This window comes from Coenobita brevimanus, chromosome 102 (assembly GCF_032717465.1).
Source record: "Coenobita brevimanus isolate Jiangsu-jjx chromosome 102, ASM3271746v2, whole genome shotgun sequence".
NCBI classification, from domain to species: domain Eukaryota; kingdom Metazoa; phylum Arthropoda; class Malacostraca; order Decapoda; family Coenobitidae; genus Coenobita; species Coenobita brevimanus.
The window spans coordinates 16,594,856-16,615,241 of record NC_137055.1 but is presented as its reverse complement, the minus strand read 5'-3'; the positions used below and the strand labels follow the sequence as shown (position 1 = coordinate 16,615,241).

Genomic DNA, 20,386 nt, shown 5'->3' with positions numbered 1-20,386 from the left:
GGTAAGGCTGTGGATGTTGGTGAAGAATAAGGCCGCACTTTCATTTCTTCACAGATGAGCATTACTGGAAATAGCAACAGTCGCTGCTGGCACAGTCGCTCAATGGTGACTGGGAGGACCCTGTGCCACCAGCCCTACCCCGTCGGTGGTGGCAATCTGAGGTACCACTTCATTTGACAGTACATTACAGCGGCCATTACTAAAGAGAGTGAATAGTAGGTGTGATATGTTATGCGCATGTACTGTGATGTAGACAGTTAAAGGTAGAGGTATTAACCTGAGGCGTCCCATCGATGTATGAGTATACATCACAACATTTTGTCACAGCTAGACCCATCGATGGACCAGTACGTCGCGCAATTGCAAGGTTCATAATTTGCACAATTTTCGATTTTTGCACGTGATTTTGGGTATGTAACACGGGACACCTTCCTCTACAAGATGCCAGGCAGGGACAATGCCTTACCCCGCATGACCCCCCCCCCACACGACAATGTCTCGGCAATTCACCTGTTACCAGTGACCTGGCCAATAAAGACATTCAAGACCAGAGTGATTCCCCAATCAATGACAATGTGGAGGACAAAGTGTACGTAGCATTAAAGGAAGAAACAGTCAGAATTGATGATCAGGTAATGTCGCCAAAAAAGTTCAGGTATGTTGATGAGTTAGTGAATGAAACAATGCTTATAATGCCTATATTACTGTTTGAAAACCAATATACTCAAGTACTACATATAAATTCGTACTAAATTAATAAATAAATACCGCTTATGAGTGGTTTGGAATAGTTACCCTCCCATAGAACTCGTTTTCTTTGGAGCCAGCCTGATAGAAAACCCAGTAAGGTAAGGAGTACTACTACCTGTATCGAGTATTTTAAACCTCAGGTGAGCGATTTCTCTGTGAATTTTCAATGTTTCTCACCAAATGCAGAGGCTTGAGCCAAAAAATGTTTTTTCCAAAATTGGTCTCGGATTGGGGGGAGTCAGTGGTGGAAAATCGGTCGGGATGTGGTGGGTTAAGGGAGCATGCTGGCCTACTCTCTGTGTATGTGAATGCACTGAAAATGTTCAGCAAAGGGGGATGGTCAGGATCAAGTCCTGAGGGTTGGTGAAACGGAAGCTCCAGCTCTCCCTATCTCCAGCTTGCCATCCACCTCGGGAGTAATGCCCTGTTCGACTGGTTCTACAGTCCACTCCTTAGTAGAAATGTAATAGAATCTTGCATAATTTCTGGCACATATGAAAGGAATGGAAACATGAGCTATGGTCATTTTAAGTTTGATGAATTGTTAACTGAATTAATTTTAAAGCAGTATCACCCAGACTAAGGGCCGTTTTCACAGTCATCCCCAATGCAGTCCCCAACAGCCTACTCACCTCCGAACACACGTTTTCGTTTTCACAGTTGCCCCCATCCAGCCTTCCGAGGCCTCCGTTGGGGACAGCATTCGGGTCGTCCCAAACAAATTATTGGAACATTACTGGGGGGCCTAGAGCCTCCCCAACAGATGGCCCCGAAAGTAATAAAGTAAAGGATAGTTATATGTAACGTATATTCATTATTATTTTAATATTAGATACCTAATGTAATAATAATGAGATAAATAACACACCCGGTATTGAGACGAAAAATATGTTTGTGTACTTTTAGGAGACTTTCTGCTGTGTATTTGAATATTAGCCTTTCGCAGACTGGTGGAGGCTCCACAACAGACGGACCCGAAAGAAATACTAGAATCGTTGTCTAATGCATATTTTCATAAAAATTCTAATATCTGATGCCCGATTTAGCTAACACCCCGTTTAGAAGAAAAAACATGTTCATGTACTAACTCTATACCTGTTAATAAACCACACCATCACTCATTATTATACATGTTACTTCTTCATGGTTATTTTTACTTAATGCTTTTTTACAATGCTCAGCATTCATCACGATTCAGCTTACTTCCGATTTTCTTAGTAGGAGTATGGTGAGGTTGCCGTTAGTTAGCTCTTCATTCCGATGACGTTTCCTATTCATTATTTTTGCTGCCTTCTTACGAATATCTTCACTCCTGAATATATTAGTAAGAACTGTGTGAAGTGGATTTTCCAGCTAAGTTATTCATCACATTAATTACATTCCAATTTCTAAATATTCTCAACATATGGAAAGTGCTGGGCTAGGTGTCTTTTTCATGCTTTCACCACCCAGAACTACCAACCCTACCTCATCAACACAGGCACACGTCCCCACGTTAGTAAGCTCCTGAAAGCCATTCGGAGTGACTGTGAAATCCATAGATGCATTTGGTTCGGGCCCGACACACGTTCGGGCCCGAAAGGTTAAGGAAGACTGTGAAAACGGTCCTAACAATTGACTGTTCATTGTCGTCTCCTGGTAGTGTAGTCACACCTGTGTGGGACACACCTAGCATTAATCCTCTAGGTCTTAAGTTAAGCTGCAGTATTTATCCCCTCCTCCTCCCTCCTCCCTTTCCCCTTCCCCCTTACCCCTCTCTCCCCCTCCCCCTTCCTCCCCTCCTCCTCTCCCTCCCTTTTGTCAGGTGCATCCCAAAGGAAGAAAAAAATAAGAAAGAAAGGTACCTATTTTTCTGTGCATTGCCCATTTTTACATTCAGGTCATCCTTTGTTCTGTGTGCCACTCCCTGCTGCGGGTGTGCATGAAAGATGTCTACCCTTTACGTTTCTGTCTTACTCTGTCTGAAGATGTAATATACGAAAGTACTCACTGTCGCTCCTTTCATTTCTCCTGTGGTTATTTTGTGTACATATGTTCACGGTGAAGTGAAGTTTCACGGTGAAGTGAAGTTTCTGCATATATATATATATATATATATATATATATATATATATATATATATATATATATATATATCACAGCAGGTATGTGCTCGTGCATTATAAGCTGGCAGCTCTACTGAAATCACGGAATAAGTAATATAATGCTGCATTTGGCGTTTACAAAACTTTAAAGTTCTTGTAAGTCTTTCTAAACCAGTGGATTTCTTAAACTGAATCACCAAAAGGCAGCATTAGTCATATATAAAATGACGCCATCGCAGGCAATGGTGAAATGTGCAAGAAACAAGCTGAGTGCAAAGCTCACATTGAGAATGAGGGATACTGTTAAGGGCAACATATGTTAGTTGTTTCGCAGTGGCTGTAACTAGTATCGTATCTAGCCTGCGCTCGGCAACAGCTTAAACTTCCTCTTCAAGACATTCTCTACGATGGGCTGTAAGATAACTTCGATCGGGCTATTAAGTCATAGAACTCATTCCGGAAATATTGAACCTTTTGCGGTTATATTGGAATGACATTCAGCCTGAAACCATACATTATATTATATCAGGTTTGAAGTATGGTGTTCAGGTGTGTGTGTGTGTGTGTGTGTGTGTGTGTGTGTGTGTGTGTGTGTGTGTGTGTGTGTGTGACTTGGCAGTTGGGGATAAAGTTATATTGCCGGCTGAATATCATGCCTAAAGAGAGTTGTGGTTTATTGTATTTGTCCTGTGTAATTATGAATAAAAAATGATCAGTTTAGACAACTAATAAAGAGGTACAGTTAATTTGTGTATGACAGACAGTATGCAACATGCAGCTACTGCCAGGCCGTTCTGTCATCCCATATGTTAGTTTCCTCCATAAAGAATAACTTGTTTACAGTGGCGAGCTTTTGTTAGGATGGCCATACGATGCTAATGTCAACATGCGTCTGTATTAATTGATGAAGTCTCTGGATCTGATCCATCTTATATCGGTGACGTGTTGTCGTTGCTGTTTCTGGTATAGGCGGCACTGGTGGAAGCGTTCAGACGGGTTCCGCAGCGAGTGGTGTGGAAGTATGAGGGTGACGACCTGGATCTCCCACCTAATGTCATCACTAGGAAATGGCTGCCACAACAGGACATTCTTGGTAACTATCAATCATTTTTTCTTTTCAAGTGTTTCAAATGTTTTCTTCATTGTGCCAGAATGGGAAGATTATTTTTAAATATGACCTTCTACATTAATTTTCTTACAAATTCACCTGCCATTTGGGTAGTCGAAATACTGGTTATACTTGATAAAACTAAAGATATCCGTTTGTTTGTGCCTTTTACGTACTAAAATAAAAGCGAATATTCCAAGTCATTCATATATTAATTTCCAACAAAGGTGAAAATTATGCGGATGACTTCTCTTCAGTTTAATAAAAATAAAGCTGATGCTTAATGCTGTTTTTTTTTCTTTTACGAAGTCACAGGGTCTTTCGACACTGAAACCAGGATTTTGGATCGAACACAAATGAATACACATTAATTCAGTTAGGTTATGCAGAAAGAAAAAATAATGAAAGAAATATCAGTTTTACTAGAAAGTACAGGACAAGTTGTTTCACGCTTAATTTTATTATGTTTGAGTGGGAGAAACAGCTTCTCCAGAACATGAATCATTGAACCGGGTTGTAGATCTTTCATTTATTATCTCAATCTGCATGATCAGACAATGTGTTAGATAATGTCTGATTAACTTGTCAATGTTCGGTGGCTCTGAGATAGGTAACGTAATATAAGCTGTTACTTCAGGTCACAACCAGACACGGGTGTTCATGTCACACTGCGGTAACCTGGGCATGCAGGAGGCACAGTACCACGGGGTTCCTGTGCTGGCGGTCCCCGTTGCCTTCGATCAGTTCCGTAACGCCGCACGTATGGCCCGGAAAGGTTTCGGTGTGGTCCTCAACTGGCGAGACCTCACCTCGGACTCCCTGGTGGCCGCCATCACCACTCTCACAACAGACCCAGGGTAGGTGTTCTTTTTCCCCTCGCCAAAGTACTCGGTTAGTAATTGACAAAACATGGTGAGCATGTGGTTTTTCTCTTTCCTTCGAGGTGGTAACTTTAATAGAAATTTACAAATGGAATATAAGCTGCAACTGTGTATGGAAGCACCCATATTGTTTTGAGACTTGCCACTACAACGGAAGAAGGGATTGCAGGCAAAGAGATGCATTAGACTGTATGAATTTCCCTTTCAAGAGGCATAAGTGTTGGTGTTTAACCCTAAATACATTGGTGTTAATTTTGTGCCTATAGTAAAATTACAAACATACCCAGTGTAATTGACATGGAAAATAAATATTACTCCAGAAAAATACACACTACTATCTACAAACCTGTCCTTACTTCATATGGATGTAAACTGAAAGACGTACAAAAATCTATATCAGCTCCATGACAGAGGGATTTCTCTTCTAATACTTGCTGACATCAATTTTGCTTGAGTTCTCGAACTTAAATGTTAGATGCCTCTCATAAAGATGTGTGCATTTACAGTTGCTTCTGTCCATCAGTCCGAATATAGCATTTTTTTTTCCTGTTTATGCTGTGCAGTGCTACATGGATGTATAACAATTGTTTACTCATATTCTTGATTACATTAGACTAGCCGCAGGCTGTGAGGACTGCAAGAGGTAAGATGTGACATAATGTTTTTTTTTTTTCTTAATGAAAGTGTTTTTCCTAGGTTCCACACCAGAGATATAAAATGAGACGCATCTCTCAGAGAATGCAACGCCCACGCCTTACACTCGGTCAAAAACTAAACCCGTGTCCGTGCCCTGTGACTATGACCTTTGATTCATTGCTCTTGAAATCGAATTGCTTCACCCATATCTTACCCAAAGCCTGTCCCCAAGTTTGGTCCAAATCCTATCAAAATTGTGTGATTTAACCTTACCCTGTGATCTTAACCTTTAATATAATGTTCTGAAAAAAAGAATTACTTCACCTGGGGGTAAATAAACCCTTCCACTAAGTTTGGTCTAAGTCGAATCTAAGTGAATTGAAAAACCGAGCCTTTGATTTTGACTGGTGATCCTACCTCAGACCATTTGTTCTTAATATGCCAATACCTTATCTGTTCTTGTCCCACAACCCTTCTGCCAAATTTGATCAAAATGGAATCACACCCGCATGAGCTGGCTTTGTCTTTCAGCTATGACATTTTAGCCCAAAATTTAATCAATAGTTCAGCAGGTTGTATTTATTCATTATACAATATTTGGTGAAGTTTTATCCAATATTTTCTCATAATCATGCGAGCGAAGAGACAAAACTATAAATAAACTTAGTAAAAGCATGACCAGGATGAGTTTTCGTGCCCAGGTGTAATTCATATAATAATTTGTATCATATTCCAGCTTTAGTTGTAGAGTAATACATTTCTCATTTCTTTTCACCCGCATAATCATGACATTCAACTCAACTTACTTGAAGCATAACTCTACCACGACAGTCAAATAGCTGTCTACTTCCATTGTCCCTCACCACCTTTGTACCGGTAATGCTTCTCCTCTTTCCTCTTTACTAACCACACAAACAATCACTTTCTTTCTTCCTCTTTGCTTCATCTACCTCTGGACACATGCAACTGCGTCATCTGCCTAGGGACAGTATTCTTTTCACACATAAATAGGAAGTACAGGGAGTCCTGCCAAATCTTACACATCACATCTAGAGATTATAATCTTTCCACTTTGTGTAAAATTGTCAGTTTCCAGTCTGAATACTGAGGTGTAGCTAACTTGGCCTAAGACTCATTTCCCTTTTCTAAATGCTGAGATGTACCACGAAATTGCAACAAATATATGATACCAGCCATGAAGTGCTGTGGAAAAGATCTAGAGTCGTTTTCATTAACAGAACGCCGAGAAATAAACTACAATTGGTCCAAAATCTCCGGCAGGTTAAAATGGACAAATCATAACATTCACCAAACCTATTGGTATATACGAGGGAGAACTTATTCAAAATGTAACAGTAATGAATTGATGGGGTCTTATGGGATTGCAGTAAAATTCGTTTTTTGAAACACTATATACGGTACATTTCCCAAGTCCGATGTTACAGGTAGGTGCCAGTTTCTACTAACACAAACACATTCGTCCGATTACACATACATTACTGTTTCTGTTGCATCAGGCAAAAACCTGAATCACTCTCAGATCGTCACGTTCGATAGAAATATTATCAACGTTGTCCTGTGTTCTTTTATAATTTTTGTAGTTCCTCAATACCAGTTAAACTAAGTACTAATTTCGCCATCACACACACACACACACACACACACACACACACCTGAACACCATACTTCAAACCTGATATAATATAATGTATGGTTGCTGGTGCAGTGGTAACGTTCCCGCTTGCCAACTGGTGGACGGGAGTTCGCGCCTCGCTCAGGTTGCGAAAAGTTTCACTGACGAAGTGGGTGGTTACTGTCCCCCTTGTGCAAGGGGACGGGTGTGTGCGTGTGTGAAGGTCACAGCCTTGCCCTTAGATCGGACTATATGAGCTCTCAGCTCCCTTCCGGGAGGGTAAAAGCTGACCATCACGACCATCAAGTGATCCTGACCAACCCGGTGAATTACATACAGGAAATTCACAAAACTCTACTGGATGGAGTTACTGCTATTCACAAAAAGCCAATCCATCTTAAAACAAGTGCATTCAGTATTGCCATGATATACAAAGACTCTCACCGGATGATATCCATACATATTTAATTGACCTAGAGAGAAGATGAACTGTTGATCTGCATGACACACCTTCATGGTATGGGGGACAATTGTGTGAAGGTAATCAAAATCTGTCCATGCATGTGGAAGTTAAAGTGCAGACACGAAATTACAGACGACCTTGTTTGAGCCCCAAGTGTGACCTTAACCTTGGGAATAGATGGCTGGTTGTTGCACGCGACACACAATGATGGCATGGGAAACAGTTGTCTGAAGTTATAACAAAATCCGTCAATGCATGTGGAAGTTACAGAGCAGACACGAATATGCAGATGCACTGAGGTACAAATGTACAGGCGTACTGAAGTGGTGATGGAACCGTGCAGATCTATAGTCCCCGACTGGTTTCACTGGTAGGGGACTAATAATAGATATATATCTTAAACAGCATCGGAAGCCAACGCCACCAGGTGTATGTCTTTCCCCACGCTGAGTTACCTCTGTACCTCAAATTTCAGCCTCCTGGGTGCTCTGGTATGGACGGCTATAAAATTTACACAACCTACAACGAACAAGAATTTTAGCAGGATATATATATATGGAGTCTCTATGGTACAGTGGTAAAGTGTGCGTTTTCATACACAGAAGAACGAGGGTTCGTGCCCTGCCAGGTTAATAAACTTTGGGAGCATTCTTCAGGCCAAGTACTACATTGGCAGACATAAGGGGTGCTGTGCTTGAACCAGTGTCGCATACTGTAAAGTATGCTTGCACCCAGTTGGCTTATGTGGGCCGATTACACTTGGTTCACAGACTACACACACATCGAAAGCCACTCCAACACTACAATTACACTTACAAGCACTTCTCACCCTAATACAATCTCTACTAGACAGCCTAAGCCACTTGGTAGAGATACATTGGCTGTATCGCCCCCACTTCAGTCAGGATAGGCCGGTCCTACACTGGACACTCAAACGGCTGATGAGATGAGTGATGATATATATATATATATATATGGAGCCTCTGTGGTACAGTGGTAGAGTATGCATTTTCGTACACGGGTGAGCCAGGGTTCATGCTCTGCCAGGGTTATAAACTTTGGGATTGTTCATCCAGCCACGAACTGCATTGGCAGACACAAGGGGTGCTGTGGTTGAACCAGTGCCTCTTACTATATAGTATGCTTGCACCCAGTCGGCTTGCGTGGGCCGATTACACTTGGTTCACAGACTACACACACATCCAGAGCCACTCCAAGACTACAATTACACTTACAAGCACTTACCCTACATACAATCTCTACTAGACAGCCAAAGCCACTTGGTAGAGATACATTGGCTGTATCATGCTGACTTCGGTCGGGATAGGCCGGTCCTGCGGTAGATACTCAAACGGCTGATGATGATGATGTAATCCTCGTACTATCCGGACGCCCACTTTCCAGACATCTCCACTTACCGGATATTTTGGTCCCGGGATCCAATATTCCCAAAATGGGCCAAAAATCACACACAAAAAAATCGAAACAAAATCCTACTTTTTTTCGTCCGTAATTTGAACTCGGCGTGCGCGGCACGGACCAGCTGTGTTTTGGTGCGTAGTTCCACCGCCGTCCGCTAGAGCGCCCCTGCATCCTCCCCACTTAGTGCCCGTCTCTTGTTGTGAGTGCACGCTTGTGATCATGGCCGCCCACATGCTCGCTTTTGTGGTGGTGCCTTACCTGCTGCAGGCTCTGCTGCTGCTCCCATGCCTCTTGTTAATGTGTGTGATGATGGCCCCACCGCCTGAGAAGAGGAAGAGAGTGGTTTTGACTCTGTAGAAGAAGAGGGAGATATTGGACTAGGTGGATGTGGGATGGTCAACCTCATGCATCCTTTGTGAATTCAGCCTGGTCCGATCTACCTTGTTTGATATCAAGAGATCCCGCGACAAACTCATACAGTACACGGCTGACTTCTTGTCGAAAAGCAAACGCAACATGGAGAGGAAGATGAAGTTTACTCCCCGGTATGCAGAAGTCGACCGCTCCACGTTGATTTGGTATCGACAGCAATGTGCTGCTGGTGTGCTGGTGCATGGCACGGAGCTGAAGGCTGCTGCTGAGAAGTTTGCAAGGCTTCACGATGCCCTAGACTTCAAGGCATCTGAGGGTTGGCTCTTCATGTTCAAGTTATGACATGGCCTTACTACAGTATCTGTAAGGTTCATGGCGAAGCTTTGGACGCCAACGAGGATGGATTAGAGGAGTTGCGGCACAAGGTGAAGCATTTGATCGACAGGGAGGGCCACACACTCGGTCAAGTCTACAATGCTGACGAAAACGGTTTATTCTATCTCTCTTTGCCAACGAATACTCTAGCCAAGGAGATGGAGAAGCGTGTACCTGGCCGCAAGCTCCCCAAGCAATGGATATCTGGTTTGTGTTGTGCCAATGATAACGGCATGCACCGGCTTAAGCCCGTTATTGTTGGCCATGCAAAGCTGCCTCGGTGTCTTCTTGGGGTGATGGATGTCCTTCCTGTTGTTTGGTACCATTCTTTGAAGGCATGGTTCACTGCCCAGATCTTCAGAGACTGATTCCACCGCCATATCATCAAGGAGGTCATCCTTTACCAGACGGAGAAACTGGGAATCCCACACGACCAGGTAAAGGCCCTCCTTCTCGACAATGCACCTGCTCACCCGTGCGACAAGGACTTGGTGGCTGAGAATGGGCACATTAGGTGCATGTTTCTGCCACCTAATACGACTGCTCTCATCCAACCAATGGACCAAGGAGTGATCGTGGCAATGCAGAGGCTGTACTGATGGAAGTTCCTGGATGAGGTGATGGTTGTTCTCGAGGACGAGGACGAGCACAGGGAGGGATGGGATATGCGAAGTGTCACAGGGTTTTTAAAATATCACGGTAATTTTGAAATAAATGGTTAAATATTATTTAATTTGATAATAATATTCAATAATATTGAAGAGCAAAGACAATGATTGTCTTGCTACATCAAGCAACGATTACTTTACGCTGACTTGCTAAGATTCTCAAGAACGAGAATTTATAAACTTTCTCAACAGTACACAGCAGAGACTAATTACTCACAATTGCTGAATTACTGTACTGTTAGCCTCTGGAGAAAGTTACATCACCCCTGACAATAAATAACTAATACTAACATCAGGTTCTTGCCGATGCTTAACTCCCAGATGGCACAACGGATATTAAGTTAAAACAACAAGACTGGTCTAAGTACCAGTTATGAAAGCAAACGTTTATGCAAGCTAGGAACTATATGGAAAATAAGCTTAATTATGGAAAAATGAAACAAGATTTTTACTTTACATTAAGCTCGAGAAAGGAACTGTTAAATTTATTAATTACAAAAAAATAAATTTAACGTTACATTTCAAATCAATGAGACGCACTCACTCACTCTCACACGAGCTAAATACTTACGTCTAAAAAAAAAACACCTTAATTAAACTCTTATAACTAGAAAATACACAAAAGAAATACTATAGTCGATGAATGCTGCGTATCACCAGATGGGTGGGAAGACTGGACTAACTGTGAAGTGGAGTTTGGGTACTAGCTGACCTCTCACACTGCGGCACAGGACCTTCCTCCGTCACAACAAACACAAGACTGCCTAAGTCGTGGGAATGCGGAGCACTCGGCCGCATTTTTTTTAACGGTCAGAGGCAAGCAGAGGCGAACAATAAAAAACAATAGTATCGCTCAGTACAGCACTTAGTGACGTGCATTAAAATCGGTCACTCTTTGAAAACGGTGACGAATGATTTGAAAAGTATACTCCGATAATGGAGGGAGAAACGGTTAGCTGAGCGATACACAGTGAGTTTTCCACTAATAGTTCGTGGTTTCTCACAAAAAGGAAATGTCGCGAATTGATTCGTGACATTACGCCCCTTGAAAATTAAATCTTTCTTCCTTCAGAAGAAAGATTTCAATATACATACATATACATCCTAACTCAGTCACACAAGATTCACACTGTGGTGTGTGTGCTATCCTGCTACAGGAGTATGTCGCAGTCGCCAGTGAGCGAAAAAACCTCGTATTTACGTTAATAGAAACAAGCTTGAGGGAAAAACTCCGTGACGACTGTGAAAATCCTGTACTCAGGTCAAACTGAGCGAAAGTTCGCTACATTTACATTAACAACTAATTGTTATGTGGCGTAGTGTGTGTAATACACGGTGTAGGTGTGACAGTTGTAGTGTAACTGTACCTACGTGTAAAATGACACAGTAATACAAATTTATAGTAAAATAATGATGACGAGGCAGAAGAGAAGGGGCGGCAGCATGCAACAGGAACGGCCAGCTGATCTGTACGGCAATGCTGCACCCACCAGCTACACCTGCGAAAGGAATTAAGGTGGAGCATCAAAACTGTTATTTCTGTCTCTCTCTCTCTCTCTCTCTCTGCCTAGCAATCAGTACTTGTCATTATTAACCAGGAAACGTAATTCTTGAATTCACAAATTGCTTAGAACCCTTATAGCTTACTGGTTAACGCTTTCATTATTAACCAGGAAACGTGCCAGTTCTTGAATTCACAAATTGCTTAGAACGGGCAGTTTACTGGTTAACCTAACATTATTAACCAGGAAACGTGCCAGTTCTTGAATTCACAAATTGCTTAGAACGGGCAGTTTACTGGTTAACCTAACTCTACACTTACGAGTAATACAGGAAGCTGAAAATCGCTACGCAATCTCGGGCAGGTCACGTTTTAACACCCACCGTGGGTGTGAACACTCATGTGGGTAATGTGCATTCTCCGGGAATCCTCAGAGAGGCCCACAGCTCGAGACATTCCACAAGGTAATTCATACACAGCCTCGGACTGTCTCTGCAAGGTTCTCAAACTTCCCCCTTAACTTATGGTATACATGCATGTACAAGCCCTGGATATACTGTGTCCTGTAGGGCCAACGAGTGAGACGTCTGGTCTACACTTTTAACTGGGAACCAGGCTGGTCCTTGGATTACTCAAATCGCTTAGGATGCCTATTACGGAACCCAACATACAACAGTTGCTAGTTAGTAAGCAGCTAGTAGGTGAGACATCAGGTCTACACCCACATTACCACTACCCTGTCTCTCAACTGACTCAGAGATTACAGGTGTGGTTTCAAATGGCACAGGAAGGACATGTCCCTGATTAGTGGTGTTACTTTGACACACACTGCAGGAACGGACAAAACTATCTATGTCTCGTCCCATCCCTGGCCAGAAAAAGTCAGCTCGGATACGGCCCTGGGTCTTCCTTTTGCCCATGTGACCTCCTGAGGCAGAACAATGACCCCATTGTAACACTGCTAGGCGGTACTTGGCGGGAACGACAAACTGCAATCGAACCTCGCCCTCGGGTGTTCGTGACTCACGGTAGAGCCGTCCTTGTTTGCGAAGGAACTTGGCTCGACCTCCCCGTGAATACTTAATCACTCGACCCTTTTGTTTGTTCCGCACGGTAGCAAGTGTCGGGTCAGAATGTTGTTCTTGCACAACAAGTTGACTACACATCAGATCTTGCGGCGATTCAATGATCACTGGGGTGACACAGTCTGGAGCCTCAGTCATGGCTCGTGTTACCGCAGCAGCCGAAGTCTGAGTAGCGTCATCGGAGCAACTATCCTTGACTCCATTAATATTGCCTACTATAAAGTCAAATAGAGGCTCTGGCATGACAACTGCAAGTGTCGTACCAGTATAAAATGGAGATGCCACCTGGATACATGCCTCAGGGAACAATCTCACTGATCCATCAATAAGGTTTGCATGGATCTGTCGACCTGTGTACTGCTCAGGACGAACTAAACTCTGCTTAACAGAGCAACCTGAGGAACCATTGTCTCTCAGGACCTTCACAGGAATGTCTCCCACAAACCCTGGCTGTACAAGGAAGGTACTGTCACCTGTGGGAGGGCCTGTGGAGGAAGCAGCTAGCCACTCATGAGGCTGCTGAATTGATGTGGCAAACATTGTGCCTTGTGAGTTATAAGATGGAACATTGGCCATCTGTGGAGGGGGGTTCACTGTCACTGTGGGACTAGTGAACTGTGGGGAAGTACCCACACTGGTAGGGACGTGACCACCAGGCTGCTGCTGAGGAATGAAGGCTGCATTCGCTTCCTGCCTCTTTTGAGCCGGTGGTGAAAAAGTTTGTCCCGAAGGTAGATTGCGTGGCTGATACTGCTGCTGGTTAGGGTACTTGTTGTACCGCTTCCAAGCAGGCTGCTGTGTATTCTGCCCCTGGTCCTTCTGTGGTTTGCTTGGACCTTGACCATTACTCTGAGAACGGCCTTGGTGCTGGGATTCAGTCTGAGACGGCTTCCCAGACTTGGAAGTATCTTTTCTGCTCCAGGTGTTTTGCTTACGAGCTTGATACCCGTATGCAGTAAAGAATGCGTCAGCCTTCTCTACCATTTGGCTGGCATCTTTCACCTGGCAGATCTTAAGCTGTGCTATGAGCTCAGCAGGCCACGACCTCTCTAGCTGTGTACGCAGCATAAGGTCAATTATCCCCTCACGCGTGGAAGGAGTTTCATCTTTTTCCATCCACTCACCTAGGTAAGCAGTGAGACGGTCGAGGAACTGAACAGCTGTCTCCTTGTCTTGGAGACGAGCTCGCATGAACTGAGCTTTGGCGTCGTCTACTGTGAGACCATACGCCTTAATGATTGCAGCTTTCATCACTTCATACGTGAGATTGTCTCCACGAATTCTGTGGAGAATATCGAGGGCAGAGCCCTCAAACAGGCTAAGAAACTGAAGCCGCTTAGCTGCATCATCGAGCTGGTAAAGCTGAGCCATGTCTTCAAATCGAGCTATATATGGCTCGATTCGCTCGCCATCTTTGTATGGGGGAAGCTTGATGTGTGGGGTCGCCATAACATGTGCAGGGAGAGCGCTCGTGGAGCTTGAACCAACTGCACCAGATGTGTCTGAAGCCAAGGAATCTCGCTTGAGCTTCAGCACTTCAAGTTCATGTTTTTCTCGTGCTTCTCGCTCGGCACGTTCGTGTTCTCGTTCTCTGTCTCGTTGTTCACGCTCGTATTCGCGCTCTTTCTCACGCTGCTCTTGTTCATATGCACGCTCTCTTTCACGCTGTTCGCGCTGTTCTCGCTCGTGTTCCAAGTCGAGTTCGCGCTGTTTTTGCTCGTGTTCACGCTGTTCTCGCTCGTATTCGCGCTGAATTCTACGCTCTTCACGAGCATCTTTCTCACGTTCTTGCTCGTAATTGAACCGTGAGAGTATGTATTCTTTGATTTCAGTTGGGTCCGTAAGGCCCATATCTTTGGCTTCCTGTAAAAATATGGTGGTAGCCATGTCGCTAACTCAATCTAAATAACTAGCGACTCAGTACTGATTGCTGCTTCGCAAACGAATGCTAATAAACAAATAAAGAATACAGACACAAGCTAGTGGTGACCAGTCTTATCTAGTTAACTGGCAAAAATTAAAGCAAAAATGCAAATGACTGGGAAGACTCAATAATATACACAATGGGTACACTGACTTCCCGGAAGCGAATAAAATCGTCTGGCGTTTCCAAGAATAAACTAGAGTTAAGTACTCTATTGATTAATAAAGCAAAACTCACTTGCTAAATTAACGGTAAACACCAGTAAACTTGTGTCTATAAACTTTAATGATAAATACCTATATATGAATGAGTGAGCACTATCTCGTGAATAGCTTTAGAGCTAGGAGTTAATATCCTGGAATGAGGTCGCCAATTGTCACGGGGTTTTTATAATATCACGGTAATTTTGAAATAAATGGTTAAATATTATTTAATTTGATAATAATATTCAATAATATTGAAGAGCAAAGACAATGATTGTCTTGCTACATCAAGCAACGATTACTTTACGCTGACTTGCTAAGATTCTCAAGAACGAGAATTTATAAACTTTCTCAACAGTACACAGCAGAGACTAATTACTCACAATTGCTGAATTACTGTACTGTCAGCCTCTGGAGAAAGTTACATCACCCCTGACAATAAATAACTAATACTAACATCAGGTTCTTGCCGATGCTTAACTCCCAGATGGCACAACGGATATTAAGTTAAAACAACAAGACTGGTCTAAGTACCAGTTATGAAAGCAAACGTTTATGCAAGCTAGGAACTATATGGAAAATAAGCTTAATTATGGAAAAAATGAAACAAGATTTTTACTTTACATTAAGCTCGAGAAAGGAACTGTTAAATTTATTAATTACAAAAAAATAAATTTAACGTTACATTTCAAATCAATGAGACGCACTCACTCACTCTCACACGAGCTAAATACTTACGTCTAAAAAAAAAACACCTTAATTAAACTCTTATAACTAGAAAATACACAAAAGAAATACTATAGTCGATGAATGCTGCGTATCACCAGATGGGTGGGAAGACTGGACTAACTGTGAAGTGGAGTTTGGGTACTAGCTGACCTCTCACACTGCGGCACAGGACCTTCCTCCGTCACAACAAACACAAGACTGCCTAAGTCGTGGGAATGCGGAGCACTCGGCCGCATTTTTTTAACGGTCAGAGGCAAGCAGAGGCGAACAATAAAAAACAATAGTATCGCTCAGTACAGCACTTAGTGACGTGCATTAAAATCGGTCACTCTTTGAAAACGGTGACGAATGATTTGAAAAGTATACTCCGATAATGGAGGGAGAAACGGTTAGCTGAGCGATACACAGTGAGTTTTCCACTAATAGTTCGTGGTTTCTCACAAAAAGGAAATGTCGCGAATTGATTCGTGACACGAAGCCAGCAGATTTTGGAAAACCTTCGCCACTACATCAAGTCTGCCATTTACAACTGGGCCAGTGCATGGAAGGAAGTCCCTGCCAAGACTCTAGAAAATGATTGGTCTCATCTGCTTCTCGGAATGGATGTGGAGCACGATTTCCTAGGTTTTGACATGGATGACTTCCATGCACGTCTACGTGCGCATGGGGACGATGTTGATGTGGACGAAGTGCGTGAGTGGTTGGATGATGATGAGGGTGATCCTGGGTATCAGACCATGTCTGATATTGAGATCGCATCTTCAGTTGCAGATGTCAGTACCCAGCTTGAAGATTCCGACGAGGACGGTGACAATGATGCGGATTCCTCTCAGTGTGACACTACTCCAGCTATCCCCAAGCTGAGTGCACTCTGGGAACACGTAGAGTTCGTTCTCGACTACCTGGAACACCCAGACTGCGACAGGGAAATGGGGCTCTTGGGACTTGTGGAGGAAGTGCGCGCTTTCTGGCAGCGCATCATTAATCGCCAAAATCTTCGTTCCTTGTGTCAATCAACCATTGACAGCTTTTTCAGACCCATGACCCCCGCTATGCCCAGCCCTGGCTCCACTCCATTACCTCCCCAAGACAGGCCCTCATCCTCCGAGCCACAGCCGGGCACATCAGGCACAGTGGAGTCACCACTTGACGTGAGTTTGTGCTCTGTCTTCAGAGTCATCCGCAGTGGGTACTCCATCACCACGACCCAGCGACGCACCCCTAGGCCACCTGCATCAGCTACTCTCAGACTCTGACAGTGATTAAACGGCAAGAACTTCTCCACTAGACCATACAGGAATTTACAGTGTTGTGCAGTGAAAAAAAAAAAAAAAACAGTGCATAGTGTTAAGAAATTAGAATTCTGAGTGCAATGACTAAAGTACAGAGTGCAACACTGATTTTATTGACTTTCAGTGGAGCACAAATTAACTACTGTAGAGTGTGTTAGGTTTAGAAAATGGATTTATGAGTGCAAAGACTTTAAGTGCAGATTAAGTGCAGAGGGCAACACTTATTTCATTAAAGTACAATGGAGCGCAAGTAAGACTAGAGTGCGCAGTGCTAAGAGAACGGAATTCTGAGTGCAAATGACTAAGTTCAGTGCAAGACTTCATGTACAGCGTGCTTCAGGTGCTTCAGGTACTCCTTTTTATTGTCAGAGTCTGAGAGGAGGCGGGTTATTCATCGAGATGGTCAGGGACTTATTGTAAGTACCCAGAATGTTTCATATTGTACTGTATTTTCCATACTTACCTCTCAAACCTCATTTCACTCTTTTATGTCCTTTATTGGTGTGAAAAGGGTCTAAGGTGCTATGCATGTGCAGTAGGGAGGTGTTTTTCTGAGTTAGGGTAGGTTAGGGTCCATGACGACAAGTCCAGGAGCCAGGGACTTATAAGTACCCAGAATGTTTATTATTGTATAAACTCACCTCTAAAACCACATTCTCTGGTTATTTTGCATTTATTTCGGTCTTTTATGTCCCTTCTTGGTGTGATTTGGGTCTTAAATAAGTGCTATGCATGTCCAGAGTGAGTTGTATAGGTGTTTTTCTGAGTTAGGGTCCATAAGTACAAGTCCAGGAGGCTGGGGAACACTTTCCGGACATGCCTTTGGCTCTATTACATCGGATAGTGGAGGGATTACTTATATATATATATATATATAGATATATATAGATATATATATATATATATATATATATATATATATATATATATATATATATATATATATATATATATATATATATATATATACAGTATATATATATATATATATATATATATATATATATATATAGACAGATATATAGATAGATATAGATTATAGATAGATAGATAGATAGATTGACAGAGACAGATAAAGATATATATATATATATATAGAGGAGAGGGGGGTACCTCATACGCCAAAAGGTTGCTCGCAACTACTGCTTCTAGAGTATTTTGTAAATATATCTCTCAGCGTTAATGATGCTGCACACAATATTCGCACTACAGGCATAATGACTAACTGACAAAGACGAATTATTCAGCAAAATATATGACTGACCTATTTGGACTGTATAATCCAAATAAAGTCTTGGAAACACTGATCTACAAAGGCAACAAAATTATTAATTATAAGTGGTAAGAAAGAAAATATAACCTAATCCCTTCTTCTTCCTTGGCAATAAACAGCAGAGAAATTCAAGTGCAAAATTGATCACAGTTAATGCATCACGTGGCAGGAAATGCCTGTTAGAGTAATTGCTGGGAGATGTTAGACGAACATTAATTATTCCACATTTTAAGGTCGAGTCTTGAAATGAAAGGACTAACAAGGGGTTTGACTGTTGCTAATGATTACTGTCACATACAGATATCAAGAGAGACTGAATCATGTGTCAGCGGCAGTGAAGGACCAGCCAGAGACTCCTGAACAGCGGGCGGTATGGTGGGTGGAATATACAGTTCGTCACCACAAGTCTCCTCACATCGTGTATGCTGGCAAGCGACTCCACCTCCTTCAGTACATCATGCTTGATGTTCTTCTTTTCTGGCTCTCCATCTTGGCTATCCCTATAATTCTTACTCTCTTCTGTCTCAGAAAGTGGCTCAATACACATTACTCAAAGAAACAGAAAACTGAGATTCGGGTAAAAAGAGACTGAGTTTGCATCATAGAACCAGATACGCACTGTTCAGAAGAGTGAAACATTAACTTAACCCGTTGGTTGTAGCATAGAAGAGTCGCGAAAATTATCCCAGTGCAGCAATTAAGCCAGAGGAGAAACTACTGAATAATAGCTTCACATGCACATTAATATCTTAAAAGAATATGATAAATCCACCCATGAAATATTTATGTAAAACTTACCAGCGTTATGGGCTTTTAGTGGTCAAAAGTTTCCCAGATGATGGAGTACTGGCAGCTGCCTGAGCCCAAAATAGCACTGAGTGAGGATGAGTGAAGTGACAGTTAGCACGTTGTACCATAATTTGTATGTTCTGTGCCAGTTTCAAGACTTTGATTTTCATACCTTGTGTTCCCTAAGCCCTTGTCGGCCTGAGAGTAGATTTACTGAGAGTCAATTTCAGCATCAAATGCCGTTTTTTTTTTTTTTTTTCCGTAACAGATTGATCCTTACTTAACTATTAACAATGTGGTAAGCGGATTAGGAAGTGCCAGAATTTATCTCGTGGTGACCACTGTTCCTTTAACTCTAGGCTTAACCTTGGTGGTGGGGATTAGAGAAGGTATTTAGCTTAATAAGCCATATTAACATGATGCTGATCATTTCAGAAACGTTGTGGTACTAGTTTGATCATTTCAGAAACGTTGTGGTACTAGTTTGATCATTTCAGAAACGTTGTGGTACTAGTTTGAAAATCTCAATCATAAAACGTATATTGCAGCCCTCTAGACCCAACTCTTGAGTGGGAAGTCGCAGCCCACGGGTTAAATATTTGTCTATCTATCTATCTATTGCCAGACGGCATAATCCCGTAAGGGGTGGCCATAGACTTTGAGTTATTTGTTTTACGGGGAGGGGCACTAACCCTCCACCAACCCACTTGTTGACACGTAGGGAACACGTATGGTTTGGTTATATGGTTATCACTCAGCGTTGTAAATGCTATAACACGATTCTTCATAATGTGCAAATATTCTTTTTTTTTTTTTTTTTACAATCAGTCAGGAGGCTCGATTTAATTTTAAATTGGTTCTACTGCAGATAAAACAGAACATTCGAAGTTTCTCGCTTGTTTCGGTGATCCTCAGATCATTATTTCAAACTAACTGTTCTTAAACACCTCAGATGCCAGTTCTCTTTACGTGCCAATATATTTAATGTTATATGTTTCCTAAATGTGATTTTTTCACTCTCAGAAATGTCTTCTGATTTCCGGAAATAATTGGGGGTGTTTCCTAATCAAATTTGGGTACATTTGTTGAAGTTGCATATTTCGCAATTTCGACCAAAAATACGTTTATACAGCAATCACTCCAGCAAAATAGTTTTGAACTACCCCTGAAGCGGATGTTATTAGCCGTAACTAGTTCA

General features: G+C 42.4%; 1 protein-coding gene across 1 annotated transcript in view; it reads left to right on the top strand.

Annotated features, from left to right (window-relative positions):
* Positions 1–18,991, top strand: part of LOC145415399 (UDP-glucosyltransferase 2-like) — a 212,483-nt gene extending 193,492 nt beyond the window's left edge. The window contains exons 4-6 of the mRNA XM_080284683.1: positions 3,804–3,927; positions 4,580–4,799; positions 18,700–18,991. Coding sequence (XP_080140809.1) covers positions 3,804–3,927; positions 4,580–4,799; positions 18,700–18,991 — 636 coding nt within the window. The remainder of the gene's footprint in view (positions 1–3,803; positions 3,928–4,579; positions 4,800–18,699) is intronic.
* Positions 18,992–20,386: the final 1,395 nt, after the last annotated feature.